Below are 19,920 nucleotides of genomic sequence, written 5' to 3'. Positions count from 1 at the left end.
GACTTGCATTGACCTGAAAAAAACTAAGACAGGACGACACTTCATACATTTCTTTTTTTATTTTTCTGATATGCATTTACACGCATATAGTAAAGCAAATTACCAAACACATGTACAAATACCTTAATGCCATTCTGCACAAATTACAAATTATATCTGGCACTAGTGTTCAAATTAGGATCAAGAAACTGGAGTTTTGGTGAAGAATAAAGAGAAACAGAACCCGGTAGGAAGAACAATACATTTTTGCTTTAATGCGGGGTAGGCTGCAGCATGAAGCCGTATCCGTAAAACCAAACTGAGTGTTCATTCGATAACAGACCTGGGTCAAAATACCATTCAAGATGCTTTTTTACCTACCTGGTAGAGGTTCACCTGAGCCAGCTCAGTGGCCTCAATAAATCTGACCACTGAGCAGTAAAGACAGGCTTAAGCAAACTAATTTGAGTGTTGAAAAACAGAATTTAACTTGAAGTCTGTTCAGCAGCACCGATTGGCAACACAGACAGGAATCACAGGACAAATCAAAAGGGAAGGTAACCCAGAACTAACCTACGTTTCCCCCATTCACCTTTTGTGCATTGCAGATCATCAATGTAGTAAGAAATACAGGTAACAGTGCAGGTGGCCTCAGGCTGTCCTGGGGCCTCGGTTAATTGCGTAGCATTTGTGAAGCATGTACAAAAACAGCAGTCCGCGTGTCTGTATAATCCTGGGTGTTATCTTCATTCATCCCAATGGTGTAAAAAAGGATGAACTATACTGTGTCTACAGCTGTCAAGTCAAAGGTATAAGATTTAACAAGAGCCTGAGTGCTGTCTTTGGTAGGCAATTGAAAAGTCTTCATTTACCATGTCAACCACAGTATGTTCTGTGTGTGAATGAGCGTCCCTCCTACACAGACAGACATTCTGCAACCTAAAAATGAGTCGTCGGTGTTGGGAGTCTTGAAGACACAGTGGAGAGAGGACAGAGAGAAAACACAAACAGCTTGTTGAAGGCACCATGAGTTAACAAAGAAAGATATCAAAGCTCTCTCTTACTCAGTGAGGTGAGACCGTCAGCCTGAATAAGTCACCTTTGAACAGGACAAAACTTTTTCTTGATACAATTTCACAGAATTGACCAACCCATTGGTTAATGTTAATATAATGACTTTCAGCATTATCTCGACAACCGTGGCCTTCCAGAGACCTTTCTCAAGTCAAACAACCCTCGCCCGCCCACCCCCCAACATATCACCGTAGCTCTCCACAGAACTAAACCAGGCCTGGGCTTCCAAACTCATCTTGGCACCAAAAACACAGAGTTTTAGGCAACAACAGCTACAGGTCTGAACTCAGTGGTTAGCAAGAAGCTTTTTCGAGCACCCTCTCCAACAACGAGTATGCATCCATCCAATGAGAATCTCAGTTGTGTTGATTTTTGGGCTAAAATGATTAAGGATGTTAAGCCCAGGCCTAACAGACATAACTCTACATTAGAGGGTTCATCTGAAACAAACATCCAGGGAAAGACAAAAAAAAAAGTCTAATAATAAATACAGACAAGAACGCAAAGGTTCCTCTGTAACTAATACAGTTGGGGGAAAATAAAAAGTGGAAACTGTGAATCATATAGCCTGGTCCCTGTTTGGGTTCACTGCTAGAAAGCGGTGACATTAAGATTCCTGCATGGTGTTGCATCCACACTGTCGAGCCAAAATTAAAATGGTAGCAAAACCGGCACAGTGGTTTTATTCAACCTACACAGATCGATAGGACAGCAGCCGTATGGGTAAGCTGTCTCCGTTCTAGGTGGTGAGGGAATAAACTGTCAAAAAAAAAAAAAAATGGTCAGCAGTCGGCAGGTCGCACAGGGGGAAAACACCAGCATTCACAACCTTAACATTTCTCACATGGCTGCACTTTAGAAAGCTCTTAATATGTCCAATAAGCCCTCTGACAGTCAGTGGACACACACATCTGTTTTACTCAAAGGTTGCTTTTAATGAAAAAAATAAATCCCCTTTACAAGGGAAGAACAGAAAATGCAGGTTAACTGTAAGCTATGATGATTAGTTCAGTGGAGGAAAAGATGTTAAATAAAAAGAGCATCTGTGCAGCACTTAAGGTATTGAGATTTCATATGTCAGTCTGTATACAGGAGTTCTTGGACTGCTGCTGGGTCTGGGCTTGGTTTTGTGGTTGGTGGTTGTTGTTGGTTTCTTTTAGCAGCTCTCTGGTGTTGCTGTGAGAGTCCAGCTCCGCGGGGCACACCAGGTTGACATTCTCCTCCGTGATGAAGCAGAGTGGGGAGAGCTCTGCACTGTGGCCCAGGGAGGAGGTGGTGGAGGTGGGGGAGTGGGGAGTGATCACAGCTCCTTGTCCCTGGGAGGAGGATGAGGAGGCAGGACAGGTCTCCAGACGGTCGTTTTCCACCTCGGGTAGGGGGCTGACGGTGGCGAAGCGTGTGTGGTAGTCGCCTCCACCGGAGCCGTGGCTACAGGATGTCTTCATGCTCTCCAGATCGGAGCAGCTGAACTCTGAGAAATGGCTGGAGTGGGAGTCTGCCACAGATGGCAGGCTGCCACTCAGTGACGGAGAGTCGAACTCGGAAGAGTTGGTACTGCGTTGCTCCAGCAGCTGAGCGTCCATGTCCTCTCTCGTCTCATTGATTTTGGTGCCTCCGCCGCCTTTCTTGCGGAGCTTGCCTTTGCTCTTTTTACCCCCCGAGCTAGAAGACGAGGAGCAGGATGCCTCTTTGGCCCACTTAGTGGAGGTTCCTTTGCCTTCTGAGGAGGTGCACCCGTTGGAGGGGCAGGTCCAGCCACAGCGGCCAACGTGGCTGCCATCATCTACGCTGCTGCTGCCACTGTGGTGGCGTAGTTTGCCGGGTTTGGATTCAATGTCAACCTGGACCTCCATACTGTTCCCATCTCTGTAACATGGAAGGAGGAGGGCGGCATGAGACAAAAGACACCTCAGAAAAATACTTGCTGATGTACTGTATGAAGATGAAGTGCATGTGCAAGTGTAGGAGTTACGGTTTTTAAAGCATCATTAGGCATGATGCAAAAACAAGAGCTGTTGTAGAATTAATTACTAGATGATTCAATAGCAAATACTAGATTATCATAATCAAAAAGAGATTGCACATGCTCAATGCATATCTTTGATCAATTCAAACATAAATAATATGATGTTTTTAAGCAAAGTAACGCAGTATTTCAATAGTCCATCATTTCTGGGAATCAGTACTGGTGTGAGCAGTGCTATTCACTTTGCTTTTACATTATGTGATCGCAGGTGTGAATTACATAATATTTCACATTGCTGATTTTTGGAAGGACTACACAGACTTCCCTAACAGCACCATTCAGAAAAGAAGCACAGGACGCTCACCTGTCGAGGGGCATGTAGGCGTTAAGAATGGATCCAGCCATTGCTTTGGTGCTAGCGTTGTCACTGATTGTACCCAGGCTGACGGTGCCAGACTCTCCACTCAGACTGCAGCGCTCCTTCTGTACATCAGCCTGCACCTCCAGCCTGACAACATGGAAGGGGGCAGATTTAGACAAGGTGTGCTGGCACGATGAAATCAAAAGCAGCGCCAACTTTCTTAAACCCATGGCGAGTGTCTGTTTTAGTACCTGTTTAAGTAATTGACCATGGCACTGCCAGAGAGACTGCCGGTGATGCTGGCTCCAGCCAGAGCCATGGTGGACGCCGTCTCACTCAGGTTGTCTCTGATGGCCCCCAGACGGTCCATGTGGCTGCCGCTGGCACTCAGACTGCCTGTCATCCCTCCAACACTGCCTTCACCTATACTGGGGTTGTTCCTGGTGTCTGCCACTGATGTAGTATCTGCATAAAAGATAAAACAACATTTCAATATATAACAATAAAAGATGAAAAATACCGTCTCTTGTGGGAACAAAAGGCAGTGCTATGTTTGATGAAATAAATGTACAAACTCTGGAATTCTTATCTCACAGAGGAAACATTGCAAAAAACATGCTCGACATCTGTGAACCCAGCAGCAGATTGGATCTGAACAGGGACTCAGTAGTGTATCGGTCAGCAAACGGCAAATTCTGTTGTTTGCTGACGTGGGCAAAAACACACAGGGTGACTTTTGGGTGTCAGTGTGGGTAATGGGGGGTGGAGGTGGGGGCACTGAAGCTTACCGGTTGCAGCTGTCCCACTGCCAACATTCATGTCATTCTCGTCATCAAATTCTATGCGGACTCCTTTGCCATTCCCAGCTGAGACACCACAGCCTCCACTACGGCACAGTGAGATGGGCACCACACCATAGACATAAGCCAGCATGATGGGAACTCCAATGCCTGAAAAGTGAAAGAGACAGTGAGACACCAAGGACATGTTAGACCCAAAAAAAAAAATGTTTAAATGTGCAGGCCGCTGATGCTGACGCACAGAAACCAGAAAACAGTCATCTCTTTCAACCTTCCCATCTTTGTGTAACAGCTCAAGAGAAATCTAATTGGCTTTGAAAACAAACTTTAACATAAGATGAACTCTCAGATTAAACAAAAGAAATTCCTGAAGCTAGCAAGGTCAAATAAATAAACGTCAAAACAGATTCCCTGGCATGCAGAAAGCTGACACCGAGAGAAGGCGGAGGATGGAGAGCATGGAGGACAGACTGACCGACAGTGACTGCGGCCACCACTGGAGACACGATGACAGAGAGTGTCACTCCACCAGCAATCACCAGGTTCCTCTTGTGGTTGGAGATATCTTTGCCTTCATAACGGTTATGGATCTGAGAGAAGAGAGAGGAGAAGGGCAATGTGAGTCAAAGCAAGATGGACAAAAACAGAGGAGTTCTCGCATCCAAGCAACAACTGACTTCAGGTTTGTTCAGCGTGCAGGAACCAGCCACAATATGTCAGTTGATCAGATTAGTCTGCCAGCAACAGTTAAATATTCTAAAATACAATTATTAGAAAGTAATACAGCTACTACGAAGAACTTGGAGACAAATAAGGCCGAGGACACAGGATGAATAGTAGGTTATTGTTAAGGAAATCTTTTATTCTCCTTAAACACATCTTGAAACTTCAAGAAGCACAACTGGAAGAAAAACATTTAAAAATTTAGATCTAACTAGTGTTGTTGGAACAGAATTTAAAAGATGAACTAATAGCCCAAATCACAGTGATATCAGGCTACAACAACAGTCACTTCTGGAAAGACAGCTGGTGGTTGCTTTGCATCGCAGAGATATTTGATATTAGCAAACTTGTTTGTTTCCATTTTACAGACATGAGACATAACGTTTTAACAAGATAGTCCAACCTATCTGAGGTCTCTGCTGTGCTTATTTCATGTACTGTGTTGCTTTGCTGGCATCTTTGATAAACCAAATCTACACAAGGTGACATATCACTGCTACTTTTGGGTAAACTAGGCTGTCATTTTCTTTAGTCTTCAGCCTGACAGTCTCCAACCTAACGTTACAGAATGAGATAATAAGAAGCAACAAGCATGCATTTTAGATGAATGAGATGAAATAAAACCCATCAAAAATAAATTGAAACTGTGTGTAAGCCAGTACTTCAGACAGAGGATTTCAATTTGGAAGTTACAGTAAACAAACATTGTGATTGGTTCTACTGGACTGCATGACAAATGAAAAAGTGTGACTGTATTGACCAACATGTTAGTTTTGTTTTTTCCATTTCCATGTAATGCAGAAAAAACTCTTGCCATTAAAATTTTAAATGTGCTCTATGTAACAATTCTTAGCAATGTGCATGTTTGTATCACTTTTTATTGGCCCAGATTGAGTGGACTGTAATGTGACATCAAAAAATGAGACCCTCCCTATTGTTTAATGCTGCTGGACTGTGGATTTCTTTGTGAAGGACTTGGGTCAGATTTTCCATGATAGTCCAAAAGATGTGACTTTATGCACATTCTTGACTGCCTCGTCTCAGTGCCTCCCTCCACTCCGCTAACAGAGAGCAACAGTATGTTAATTTCACGTAAACTGATGATAACAAAAACACCTCAGAGCCCCTTTAAGTAAAAAAAAATACTCTTTATTAGGTTGCTGTAACAAAAGCCTGCACACCACTACTACTTACCACAGCTTTCCTGCTTTTATAAGTCTCTTAACAGCGGCCATGCTGTAACAAAATGGCCATGGCCTTGGTGTAGTGAGTCACCAGGACTGAATGGCTACATTCATATGTGGAATGCAGGTGATTCATGCTCAGATGTTTCACATGTGTCATGTAATCACTTGTGAATGTGGTCTGGTTTAGTCGGGGAAGAAAAGCTTGTTGGCTCTGGCTTCTTCTTGGCAGCCGTGAGAGGGGAATTCTGAATACTCTCATTTCAGTGTAATGTCAAATGCTTATTAGACAGACTGGGACTGCTGAAAGATACTGAGCAAGACAAGTGCACCGACACAAGACCGAAGGGCAGGTTACTGACAATTAATGACCTCAGCTGGCTTAAAATAACTAAAGAACCTGAGAAAAATACACAACGGTATGGGCTTTTATGATAGAACTAGTTAGTTACTGATTGATACAGGGCATGGTTCTGGTCATGAGGCATGTTTACTTCCACAACTGATAACTCTGATAACTACATTTATGCAACACTGACTATGTTTACAATCAAAAGATAGTGCTTTAAAGCTATGCTTTGTGGGAAGGCAGAGAAATTAATCAAACCATTAAATGTGAGACTGAAAAGGCAACCCCGTGTCTTCCTAATAATCCATACAGCTCATTACAGCGACGTTTTTGAAAAGTAAATCTCAACAGTGACAGATCCAAATGTGGTCATGTCAAACTTGAATATTTTCCAAACTACATGTATGTGAATGTGTTTCCAGAGCCTCACCTTCCTTCCCACATACACAGGGATGCCAATAATCATGGCAGGGATAGCGATGCCGGCGATGAGTGCAATGCCAACAGGGGCACCCACAAGCGTTCCCAGTTGCCAAAGAATCTTCTTCTTCCTGCTCCATGGCTTCTTTCCCCAGAAAGTACAGCCTGACGGACTGAGAAAGAGGCGAAGGGAAAAGATAAATATATTTAATATATATTTGTATTTTCACATGTTTTATTCATACAGTCAATACTGTAGGTTTTCAGCTGTTTAACTCCTTGCCACACAACTGAGGGAAAAAGTTTCAACCAACACCACCAACATTACAACAAGGCAATATAACCCTTAAATAATATCTATATCTGGATACACAACATATATCTTGATATTTCACAATTTCCTAAAAGGCATTTGATAAATGCTAGGACTGGACAACAAAATCCAATATCAGATGCTTACTTAAAGATAATAAAAAGTTGTAAATCAATGTAGCAACAATATTGTAGGGGTGACTATTGGTACTTTCACACAATATTAACACAGTGAGATTCAATAATTAATCACCAGCAATGTGAGTATAATGACTAAGTGGGTAAACACAGGTATTAGAACAGTCTGGTAAGTCCAGAAAAAGACATCACTTTACTGTAATGCAGCCTTTAAAACCAGGAAAAGACAACATTTATGATGTATCACAATATGACAACATCCAAAATTTGCAAGAATATATAGCGTCATATCACAATATTGATACGATAACAATATATTGCCCAGTCCAACAGTAAACATAACAGTTTTTATTGCCGATGACATTGTTTGAATCACAGTGATGAGAACTTTCAAATAGTGATTTGTTTCTACAATTCCTGGAGATTGTAACGTTACATGTCTTAATATTTGTGTGTGTGAGGATCTGTGTGTGCATGTTGACACACTTACCTCAGGTAGTGCAGGTCTGAGATCTCCTTCATGCAGAGCCAGCAGAACTCACAGCCGCAGACAGCGCAGGTCATGTGGTTACAACTGCCGTCGTTCATCTTGATGATGTAAGCAGCACAGCGGGGACATGGCTTGATGTCATCAGCTGGGAGGCAAAAAAGTTGGAAAGAGAATTTGATTTAATTGTGTACTTAGTTTCGCTGACTAGTTAAACCACTGCTATCAGCAAACTCATTCAAGTAACATCTTCCTAACTTTAACATGGTGAGAAAAAAAAACATTTCCTACATATCATTATCATGTTACTGAATAATTTGCAATAAATCAATGCATTTACACAATGCATCCTCTCTATACTTGTGGTAATGCACTGCATGTAATCTATGCTCATAATGTGTGAGTAGTTTGACATAAGATGAGAACTAGGGATATAACGATGAACTGAATTCTATAATATCACAAATGCTGCAGGAGCATTGTGGGACTGTGACGATATGTACCACCCTATCACGTGGCTAAGCTCACGGATCTAACGAGGGAAATCAGTATCAAAGTATTTTACTATTTCTCCTTGTCACTGTATTGCTCTGTGCGAACAGCAGAGGCTGCTGGTCATGAAGACGGACTCTCATCATTATGGGTCAAATCTGATTTGTCACAAGAATCGCCAGATTCCGCCTCTAAATGGTGCCCTGGAAGTCCCGCTGTACGACCAGAGGGAGGGAGGGTTGGCACTGCTACGCCCTGCTATATTGCTTTGCAAAAGTACATAGTCCAATCATTCACTGCCAGTGAGGCCAGAAGTATCTCAAGTAAAAATAAAAACAAAAATTGTATACAAATAATAAGCGCTGTACACATCAGATTTATCATTAAAGGACATTATTGAAGTTTCTTTGCGTTCTAATACCATTATAAATATTGTACTGTGGACTATTTATCGTAATGATATCGTACCGTGAGCATTTGATATTGTTACATCCCTAATAAATACAGAATGAGAAAAGAGCAGAAAGAATGAATGAAATGAGCAGCCATGCAGGTGTGTGCTTGTGTGTGTCCGGTCAGCAGACCTGCAGCTCCACTCTCTTGGCTGTAGCTGAGGGAGGACGAGCGGACCGTCCTCAGGCGGAGGCTCTGGGCTCTCTGCTGACGTGCTGCATCACAGGTCTGGTTGGGATGCCACAGCTGCTTACAGTGGTAACAGAACTCTGTGCCGCAGCCCTCCCTGCCGCACGTGATCTTAGGACAGCTGGCACACCCAAAGGCAATCACTGCATACCTGGCAGAAGACACACATTACATAGATCAGGCAGAAGTTAAGATTTAATATATTGCAGTGATATCACTGTTTCCACACAGTAATAATGCACATGTATTTAGAACAGCTGAATCCATCCTCTTGTAGTTATCATTTTAGTGAACTTCTAAAATGGCAAACTGTCTAACAACTTTGTCCCGCTCCATCCTGATGCTACAGAGTACTCCTGACATGGGGAATGATGCTTTGTCCATCCTCAATCACTATGGTAACTGTGTGACTGTCACATGTATAATGCTAATGCTAATGTAGCGTGCTGTGGAGCCAACTGAATCCTTAATTGCTTTTAACGGGGTAAAAAGAGGGCACATTTTAATTAAACGCCTACCACTTAGGCAACACATTCTTCCAAAAAAGAAATCTTTCCATCACCATTCACTGTGGATGCTGCCTGCCCCAGCTAAATCACACAAGAAACAAAATCACAAGTGGAGAAAAGAGCAGCAGTATTACTTTGCACATCACCATATGTTTGATACAAGACTGTTGTCCAGACCATCAGCTAGTAAACAACGATTTGTGTGATATGTTGCTCTGGATAGGGTACAGTCTGGAGCAGAGTCTACAGCCATTGTCAGTCTGCCTCGTTCTCCCAGTAGTTGCATCTTCTGCAGTTGCATGTGTTTGTACATGAAATGGTACAGCACAGACCATTCAAACATCTCTGACTGAATAGCAGCTAAAGGTGCAGTGATGCATGATGCTTTTAGTCAACACACAGCAGACAAAAGCTGTGGCTGCATTGTCTTGCTGACAGAAAGGCAATGATCAAAAACAAGAAAAGTTAATCAGTTTCAAAAAAATGACTGGCAAGCCAGCTTCTTGAGGGAAATCCTGGAGCGTGTGACATAGTTGTGTTTGACTCTAACAAAAGCCTCCCATTGCCTCTGTGACTGACCCCAAGCTTAAGTTTCAATCACAGAGCAAAGGAGAGCCTGGGAGACTTCCTCCACTGTTCATCAGTTTACTCTACTGAAGACTGTGTCTAGAATGCAGACAGACGGTGAGGAATTGCAGAGACATGTCAGTCTCATTTAAAATCAGTCTCGGTAAACCACCAGCACTAAACACTACACAGACTGGGGACTGGAGAGAAAGACAAGGGAAAGATAAAACCGGGGCTCTAGACTAGTGCTGCAGTGTGAGTGTGTATTGTAACACCAGAACAGTTTACGGTTTAGACCAGATGAGTTTATGTATGACCACTTCCTCTGAAAAACTTTTATACTTAAAAAAAGCCAACCCAGAACACCAATAATGGTAACTATGTCCTCATACACTTCCTACCAGAGGATGTGGAACAGAAAGCCTAAGTACTCAAACATTTTCTATCAGACTTCAGCAGTGATAATACAGCAATGTTAACATTTAATAATATCAGATTAATATAGCTGCTTTGCGTTTGTCGATAAATGCTGAAAATATGGAGGTTTTTGCCCTGGCTGGCTGGCTGGCTGGCTGGCTGGCTGGCTGGATGGATGGATGAATGGATGGATGGATGGATGGATGGATGGATGGATGGATGGATGGATGGATGGGGAGAGCTCTAATCCCTGTACAAGGTTCACCTGATTATGCGGAACAAATTACAGCAGGCTGGAGCTATTGTTTCCAGGAGGAGGTCATTGGTTTAAATGTGCCTTCTGTATAGTTCCCAAACACTGTGCATGGAAAACTGAGTAATAAACTGAGTGATGTTGGCCAAAGTCTTGGAGCTGCAGGAAAGAGGAACAAGCAAGAGGAAAGAACAGAGCTGGACAGAAATGGGAAAAATATAATACAAGGACGCTGAAGTTTGCTGTGAACCACTTCAGGGTGCAAAGACTTCTCTCAGCAAAAGAGATACACATTTGCTAAAGTAAGGGTTTTTTTCTAAAAGCAGTTACAAAGAGCTAAACTCAAAGGCACCTTGCATGGCCAGTGTGCGAATGTGCGCATGAATTACTTGGTCGTTTTGGACAAAAGCGTCTGCTTAATGCCCTAAATGCAAATGTATTTAGCACGGATAAATACTATAGAGGCCAGTACAACAATGATCTGCCTCAACCTTTAGTTTATTACTATTTTCAATCTATCAATGGGGACAAACAATCACTAGTAGGACCAGCATGGTAGTAGCATAACAACAAAGCAGTTCAGTCTTTCAGCAAACTGATCAGTGAGGGGTTCACAACACATCACACACAGACCATGGAGTGTTTTCAGTCTGCGTAAAGCCTATGTGACCATAAATCACTCTTAAGACTGGCCCAACACTGTGCAGTGTTACAGCTACCAGTCAGCTGACCATAGATGTGCATGTATTCTGTGTCTACGTGAGGCAATGGCTGTTCAGTGATCTGTGTGCAAACTAAGAATATGTCTGATAAGTTGCTATTGAAAAAAATGGACTGCACTCTCTCTCACTGACTGCTGCCACCATCATTTAAAATCCACTCAAGTGACAGTGCGGCCATGAATAAGGCTTAACTTGTGGCAACTAGGACTGGGTGATATGGCCTTAAAATGATCGTTTTCACGATAATCTCAGCCCTCATGATACCTTGTGTGGATTATGGTCGTCGCTTTCACTGCATCCTGTCACTTATTTGGAACTGGCATTTTCCATGGTTACAGGACGCTTATCCTCTTCCTTAGAGCACTTGGTACAGTTTACCATTAATTTCTAAAAAATCTTGTTTGGCGACTTAATCCAGTGAACACTACTAACCCATGGGGAGGGCAGCAAAATCAAATATAATATTTTTTTAATAATTGCATTGCAATATTGATATTGATTGGTGCTTCCACAGAATATTTATGCCTAGAGATTTTGGATAAATGATCTTCAGTGATGTAAATATATTGACTCAGTGAGTAAAGTGGAAGTGGAACAGCCTGGTAAGTTTTAGAAATTACATAACTTTAATACAGAATTTAAAACCAGGAAAAGACAACATAACATCAAAAATCCAAGACCATATACAAGTCTCATATCACGATAATGATATATCAATATCCTGTGGCAACAGTGATGGCCAATATATATATATATATATGTTTAAATCTACATATGAATACGTCTTGGCTGTATTGTAATTTTTCAAAACTCAGTCAAAACTATTGGGATGCTTGAATATGCCAATACTGTCCTGCCCAGTAGGGTGGATTTGCTGCGTTCTAGCTCCAGCAGGAGAGCTTATCCCAGAAATACATTATAGACCACTGCTTTCATTATTTTTCCAAGCACAATAAAATACGCTGTTCCTCCTATGCTCACCCCCACCCCACAATATATTTGTTACTATTTTGGTCAAGGTTACAAAACAGGACATCCCACAAAACATAACAAAACATCCAGCTGGCAAAGTATTCAAGGTTACTATAGCACAAGAATGAGGTACACAGAGTACTTTAAGATAGTATGATGGGATGTGGGGGCTTTATAGCCACCTGACCTCAAACAATTCCTGGAAGAAAAGGAAATGGCTGCAAGAGACAAGCATAAGCAACCAGAGGTTTTAAAACATGATGCTAACTGGTTCACTGAGCCAGTCTGCTGAGTGATTCTCCCAAATGAGCATTGTGTCCTATGCCTGGTGCATCTTTATCCCTGGTTAAGAGTTATCAGAGCTCAGCCATAACATTAAAACCACCCACTTAATATTATGTGGGTGCCCTTTGTGCACTTAAAACAGCTCTGACGTGTGGAGGCATGGACATAGGACCTCTGGGAGTATCCTGTTGTGTCTGGTACCAGGACTTTTATAGAGAATCCTTTGGATTCCATATGTTGGGGGTGGGGCCTCCATGGATTGGACCTGTTCTGGCATATCCCACAGATGCTCAATCAGATTGGAATCTGGGAAATGTGGAGGCCTGGTTACTTTGGGCTCTTTGCTGTGTTTTCTTCGAGACGTACATGAGCAGGTTTTGTGGTGTGGCAGGGAGCACTGTCCTGCTGGGAGGGCTACTGCCACTGGAGAGAACCGTTTCCATCAAAATGTGTACGTGGTCCACAACTGTGTTTTGAAGGGTGATGGATGTCAAGTGCAATGTCACTGCATTGTAACGAATCTCAATTAAGGTTCAAGCTCAGAGCAAGACTCTCACGTTATTTTCCAGAGTTACTTTAGTACATCACCTCTGTAGTAATGGATCCATGCTTGCAAGGGATAACAAACAACATGTCCAACAACCACCAGTTTACACAATGGTAACACTCACCTAGTGAGACAATATGATGAAACGGACTAAGGACTAATTATGTGGATGGTAGAACGGCAAGAGCGAGCAAGAAAATGCTAGGCAAAGACTGGAAAATCAGATTTCTCCTGCTACAACTCAACTCAAGGTCTTAGGGGGGAGGAAATATGAAATGATTACCTAACTGCAAAAGTGAGGCACCTGGGCCTGGCTGTATGAGACAGCATATGTTTATTTGTTCTGTGTTTACTGCAAGGGGATGGACCATATTTTGCTACTGATAATGCTACATTGTGGACGACCAATCCATATTGAAACAATTATACAAGGTAACTCCCCATCAAGGCAGAAAAAAAAATCCACTGGTCACCATTTCCAACCATCTGCGCGCTGTGTGCTTAGTGTGAATGATCAGCCCTTTTCAGACAGAGATTCTGCAATAGCACCGCAACAGAGGTTCATTGCTACACTGCCTTTGTTTGTTTACTCTGAACCAGAACCAAAGAGACCTGACAGTACATGTCTCAACCGTGAGATCTGTTGGGGGGTTTTTCAACGTGTAAATTAAACAATGTCTGAACAAACTGTCTGTAATCATATGGATGCTGTTACAATGTGTTGTGATTGAGAGCCTGACACTCCATACATCATGTAAATGCTCTAAATTACATCACATAATTGCCATCAGTAAATAGGATGCTGTCCTCTGGGAATGAAGTTCCCAGAGGGAGGAAGGTGAGGACCTTTCGTCATTAAATCATCACCAGTGAACACCATATAATATCAAGGACAAGTTTAACACTTAAAATTTGTCAGAAATCAAAATAAATGTATTGGGGACCGAAGGTATTTCTCTAGGAGCCGCTCAAATAACCACCACCACAGGTGTGTCCTGAGGATTCACTATGTCAAAAACCTAGCAGCATCACTGGTTCATAAATTCACTTCTTACCCACAGTCCGGCGCAGGGCACCAACGACAGTCAGGGTCAGCGACGAGCCACCTCCTCAGCATGAACTCCTCGTATTTGTCCATGAGTGCCCGGTCACCAAGGATCATGCGGATGTCGTGCGGGTTAAAGCGCTCCGAGCACTCAGGGCAGCTGATGTTGACACGTGACTCAGAGATCTCAATGCGCAGGTACTGACGTAGGCAATCGATGCAGGAGCGGTGGTGACAGGTCATGATGTCAGGAAAGCTCTCCCTAGAGTGGCGCAGAAGGCACAACGGGCACTCCAGTAGCTCACCCCCAACCCCGCCCCCCACCTTGGACGAGGAGGAGGAGGAGGTAGAGGAGGAAGGCCCTGAGGCAGATGAGGTGGAGGTGGAGGCAGCAGCAGCAGCAGCAGCAGGGCAGCAGGGGCAGCTCCGGTCCCAGCCACAGAGAAGAAGGCAGAGTTCTTGTCATTACACATCTCGGAGTGAATGCTCTCAATGCTGGCGATGCCATCCACCCCCCCTAGCCCTCCGGGTCCAGGGTGCTGGAGCTCTCGGGACCTTTGGCGCCCTGATTTGGGCTCCCTACCTCGCCGTCTGAACAGAGAGGCGAGGGAGAGGCGCCTTTTTTTTGGTGCCTTCTTCACAGATGGCAGAGAGATGGAGGACGCAGTGGACTGCAGGTCCCGATCAGAGCCCATCACCCCACCGCTACCACCACCCAACTGCCGGTGCTTCTGCAGGCTCATCTCTCCGGAGGGAGGGGAGGGGTGCGCCAGCGGGGAGCCAGGGCTGGGTAGCCTGTCCCTCACATGTGCAGGGAGGTCTGGGAGGGGGATCGGGCTGGGAGAAGGGGTAAGGTGGTGGATGGGGGAGGGGGAGGGTGGTCCAGGGTGGGGGGACAGGGCTCCAGAGGGCCCGTCTGCGTTTAAGACATGATGGCTTCTCCTGATCAACCTCGTGGTCACATCTAATAGCCGGATTTTGGCGAAGGGGTGGGGGTCACCTTGCTGCGAAACTGATGCAACAGAACCTGGAGATAGCAGGAAGAAAGAGAAACAGAATAGATTTTTTATATATATATATATATAAATATTTAATTTCAATAGCTCTCACACGGAGAACTCAATAAAACAGAAATGCAAAAAAATGTTTTCTTTCAGACACACAGATATAAAAGCTTAAAGCAACACCTCAAAGCATAAAACCTAACAACTAAAATCAACAACTTATTCTCCTCCCCTAAACATACAGAGGAAGAGAAAGGGAGAGGACAGGAGGGTTTTATGATTTTTCAAGCTGTAGGCAGCCAGTGGGTACACCATTCTGTCAGGAATATTGTGTGTGTGTTTTATCTGATTTAATAATAGTGTAGTACTGTTGGAGAGATGCATTTGCATTTCCAAAACCCCCTCAGATATGACAATACTGAATTAAGCAACCTCCCCTCTCCACATGGCTTTCTAAACCATAAATGAGAGAGAATACTACAACAAAATTTAAATATTTTCTTTTAAACAATTTACCGCGTTTACAGTCATGTTAAAACATTTTGTTTGTCATATAACATTTGTAAAGCGAGGTTTTTAAATACATTTGAAACCATTGTTGTTTACTGTCTTTTCAAGTCACCACCTCAAACCTGAAAATAATTGTTTATTGCGGCAGAGATAAAGCTGCAACAGGTCGACAACATCGAAAGGAAACATGATGGCCCATCAACGTCAATGCACTGCTAATTTCATGCTATGAGTTCCCTGAGCGGGGCCTTCCAATACTTTTTGCAGAGTCACAGTTGGCAGAGTGCAAGTTTGCATAGCTGATCAGTACATCAGTCAGAGAGCTGAGAGGAGAGGACAGAAGGTTGAAAACCTTGGACAGTATTGACAGAGAGAGCTCTTGTGTGCCTGTAAGATCAACAGTGGCAAGGCCTGATCCCAGACTGTCCTGTGCTGATAACAGCAAACAGGAGGATGTGTGAGATAATGGGGGGGGTTAGTAAGACAACACCTACAACAAGAGTTGTTTTGTATAAAAGTATCAAAGACCTAGATAAACATATTGTGGTCTTTAAAAACATCCTTTAAGAGCGCTTGCCCTTGCATCTGAATTTAAGCCGAACTTTGCTGTAGGTCTGCTCATTTCACAATTTCCTGTATGACAAAACATTATTCCTTCTCTGTAATCGCCATGTCTGAGTGTGTTTGTGCGTCTAGTCACTCCACAAAATGATATCAGGACAGATGGCTTCAGAGCCAAACTGATGAGTGTTATGTCCACTTGAGAATTTCACACATTTGAGAGGGTGAAAGAAACAATGAGCTAAAGAGAGGGAGACAGAGGGAGACTGTGTAAACTACTACAGTGCACAGCTGCAGAGGCAAGAGGAGCTACAACACGACCAATACTAGAATTAAAACTATTGTTCCATTTTAATATAATTCACTTGTTAGCATCGATTGCTCATGATGTACCAACGAGGAAAAGACTTATCGTGTACAGAAACAGACAATTCTACAGTTAAACATTATTTCTCATTTGTGATAATTAGGGGGTGTAACAGTACATGAATTCATTCAGCCTGTAGATGTCCAAGCAGACAGGACCAACGACATTCACATTTGTTTGTTTAAAAAATTTTTTTTAAACCAGCCCTGCAGAAAAATATGACCTATGTGAGAGTGTATGTTCACTGCTTATTGCACGAAAGGTTGTGCTAGCTATCTCATGTGGAACTATGCCGACACTGTAACTTATATGAATGTGTGTTAAAATAAATTTAAAAAAACGTAGCCTATTGCATTTGGTATTCTATGTTCCTTTTTTCCCTGTTGTTCCAAACTTTTACCACACCATTACCCCAAAACCAAGGCAAGTACCAAACCATGACCAAGTGAAAGGCCAACTCACGTGCTACGTTGAGATATAACAACCTGAGCCAATAGATTTATATAGAAGAACTGGATAGCGAACGCAAAGCTGGTGGCTCCTACTCATCTTATGAGAACTTCTTTTCTTTATTTTTTCACTTGGCCCACATACTAAAAATGACTTCACAATTATGAAGCATCCACAGAAAAAAACATTCATAATGCAGAGTCAAAATTGACTTTGTTTGCAGTTTGAGTTGTGCTGTTCACAGTTTAACTGGAAACAAGGCTGAGGGGCATCACGGTATCCAGGTCTGAACAGTAGATTCATGACTGAGCCTTCAGGATAGTCAATGTAATCTTGACACGGTTTGCTTTTTCCAGTATCAAGTGTGTAATTTGCTGACTGCAAACACCATTAGCTTTCTTTCAAACTGGTCAGGCTTTCCCAGAAACGACATTAGGCTAGTCAATACATGCACGAGTCACTGGTCAAATGGACAAACTCCTTTTCTACAGAAATACAAATGCAGATTTAAAATTACCATCTTAAAATAACAAATGAGCACGTAATTAACCTAAACTTGGACCAAAGAACAGAACTGACACTGAGTAAATAACTTGATGCTAGCCTCGGAATGATCATCATCATAGCAACAATAAGCCAAAGGTATGTAGTACAGTTTGTGTCAGCACTGACTGTATTCTGTGTGATCGATGTGCTTTGTGTTTCTGGGAGTGGTGATCAGGGATGTGGAGAAAGAATGTCTGTGATCTTAGGAGAGGGTTGCTACTGAGGTCCAGCTTGTTCGGTGGGAGTCCATCCCTCAATGTGTATGTTTATCAGAGTCTTTGGTTACACCTTGGCAGTGAACCCTGCTGTCTGGACACACACACACACACACACACAAAGCTAAAGGGGCCTATAACATGCTCTCTCTCTCACACACACACACATAGTGTACATGTGGCATGTGCATACTTTGTAAGCACTTACTGCAGTAAACCAGACCCTCCGCATTCTGTCAATCTGCACCACTATACTGAAAGATCAAAAGCAGCACTCAGCACAGCAGCTTTACAGCTGCAACCAAACCACTGACACTACCAGCACCACACTTTTCTCAAACACATGCTGCTTTCTCCCCACAACCTTCCCCCTTCTCTCCCTCTCTCTCTCTCTCAACACACCAGCAGCGAGAGATGGTGGTCTCCTCCCTGTTCCACTCTCCTTGCTTTGAGCCGGGACTAAAAACAGGAAACTCTGATGTGGTGTGCAGGGCTGGCCTTAGTATCTCCTGCACATATGGAAGGGGGGCAGTGGATTCAGGACGACATCTCTCTGACAGACACACAGAACTGAATGTTTTGAACATTTCATTTTCCATCTTGGTGTGTTCTAACATGCACACTTTTTCTCCCACACAATTTAAACTTAAAAAGGCATTAGACTGGTTATGAAACAGTCATGAAACAATACTGACGGCTCTATATGACCATCTTTAAGACCTTCAGTTAGATTATTCTTAATGCCTGCCAACAGGTCGAATTCCCTGTGAAATAGAAAGTCAGTCATAGAAAGTAAAAAGAAAAACAATTGACAGCAAATTGAGGAGTCTCACACTCCGAGAAAAGAAGCTGCTGCTGCTCTGTAGTCTTGTGATAAGGTAGCAGTTACAACTGTATTGCCAGGCAGCACAAGAAGAACTTGCTTACAATGTAATAGTTTATGTTGGCCCTACTACCAAGGTATTTTTTCCTTTTGGCTTGTTACCACATATATACTTAAGCGCTATAACTTGCCAGTGTAATGTACACAAAAATTAGCACATTTTAAAAAAATATATAAAAACGCAGTCATATAACATTTTTGAAAGAAATGCAATGAATAAAAGTGGACCCAAGCCCTCTTTTTTTATATTGTTTTTTCTGTCAGAGAACAATTTGTGGCTAAGTATTGGATCAGGACTCGGTATCGGCAGATTCTAAATATTAAAGGACTGAGATTGGGATCGGGGTAAAAAAAACCTGATTGGGACATCCCTAGTTTAAAGGAAATTAAAATGATCCTTGTTTGGAAAATCTAGTCAAAATAACCCAAAAAGTATGTTTTTCAGCTCCAAAGCCATATTTAGCAAGACCTTTCACTCTCAAGTGTTTAAAACAGAACCTCAAAAAGTGAAAACTAGTGGAAAATTTATAAACATTACAGATTTTTTGTTCTAGTAAAAAAAAAAAAATAGATATTATTAATTTGAAGGTCTCTTGAATGTTCAGGACAACCAATCCAGTGAAAGCATCAAAGTGATTGCTAGGGTTTAGAATGCATAGAGCATAACAAAAATGATGAAATTTAGCTCTGAGGGCTAAACTTTAAAAATGCATAACTTAAAAAGTTTTTGGAGTAGAGCTATAGGATTTCCATTCAATTTAATAGACATGGGACATGATTTTGTTTAACGTGATTTTCTTTTCAAGAAAATCCCTGACATGACCTAGGAAGCCTTGGTTGGTATGAAATGACCCTGTAATGAAGACATTAAGCAGACTAAGTAAGACTTTTTGAAAACTGCACATGGCTTTGACTCAGAGTTTAGAGCCAGCCTTTTGTTATCGGAAGGTCGCTGGTTTGATTCCCCTGGTCTGCATGCCAAAGTGTCCTTGGGCACGATACTGGTCGACACCTTGCATGGCAGCCACCGCCTTCAGTGTATGACTGCATGTATGTTTTACTATAAGTCGCTTTGGAAAAAAGGATCTGCTAAATGTAAATGACAACAGGTGCAGCAGGCTTTGGAGAAACATTTAACAC

The 19,920-nt window shown here is 42.6% G+C and overlaps 1 protein-coding gene across 1 annotated transcript; it reads right to left on the bottom strand.

The window, feature by feature from the left end:
- Positions 1-40: 40 nt before the first annotated feature.
- Positions 41-15,268, bottom strand: LOC115566671 (E3 ubiquitin-protein ligase RNF19A). The gene is given in 10 exon segments (XM_030392584.1): positions 41-2,919; positions 3,384-3,527; positions 3,632-3,845; positions 4,169-4,330; positions 4,656-4,770; positions 6,867-7,029; positions 7,797-7,941; positions 8,870-9,078; positions 14,255-14,654; positions 14,657-15,268. Coding segments are annotated over 10 exon segments (2,679 nt in total). The 5' UTR covers positions 14,988-15,268; the 3' UTR covers positions 41-2,123.
- Between the last annotated feature and the right edge of the window lie 4,652 nt (positions 15,269-19,920).

This window comes from Sparus aurata, chromosome 17, assembly GCF_900880675.1.
Source record: "Sparus aurata chromosome 17, fSpaAur1.1, whole genome shotgun sequence".
NCBI classification, from domain to species: domain Eukaryota; kingdom Metazoa; phylum Chordata; class Actinopteri; order Spariformes; family Sparidae; genus Sparus; species Sparus aurata.
This window is presented reverse-complemented; position numbering and strand designations above follow the sequence as displayed.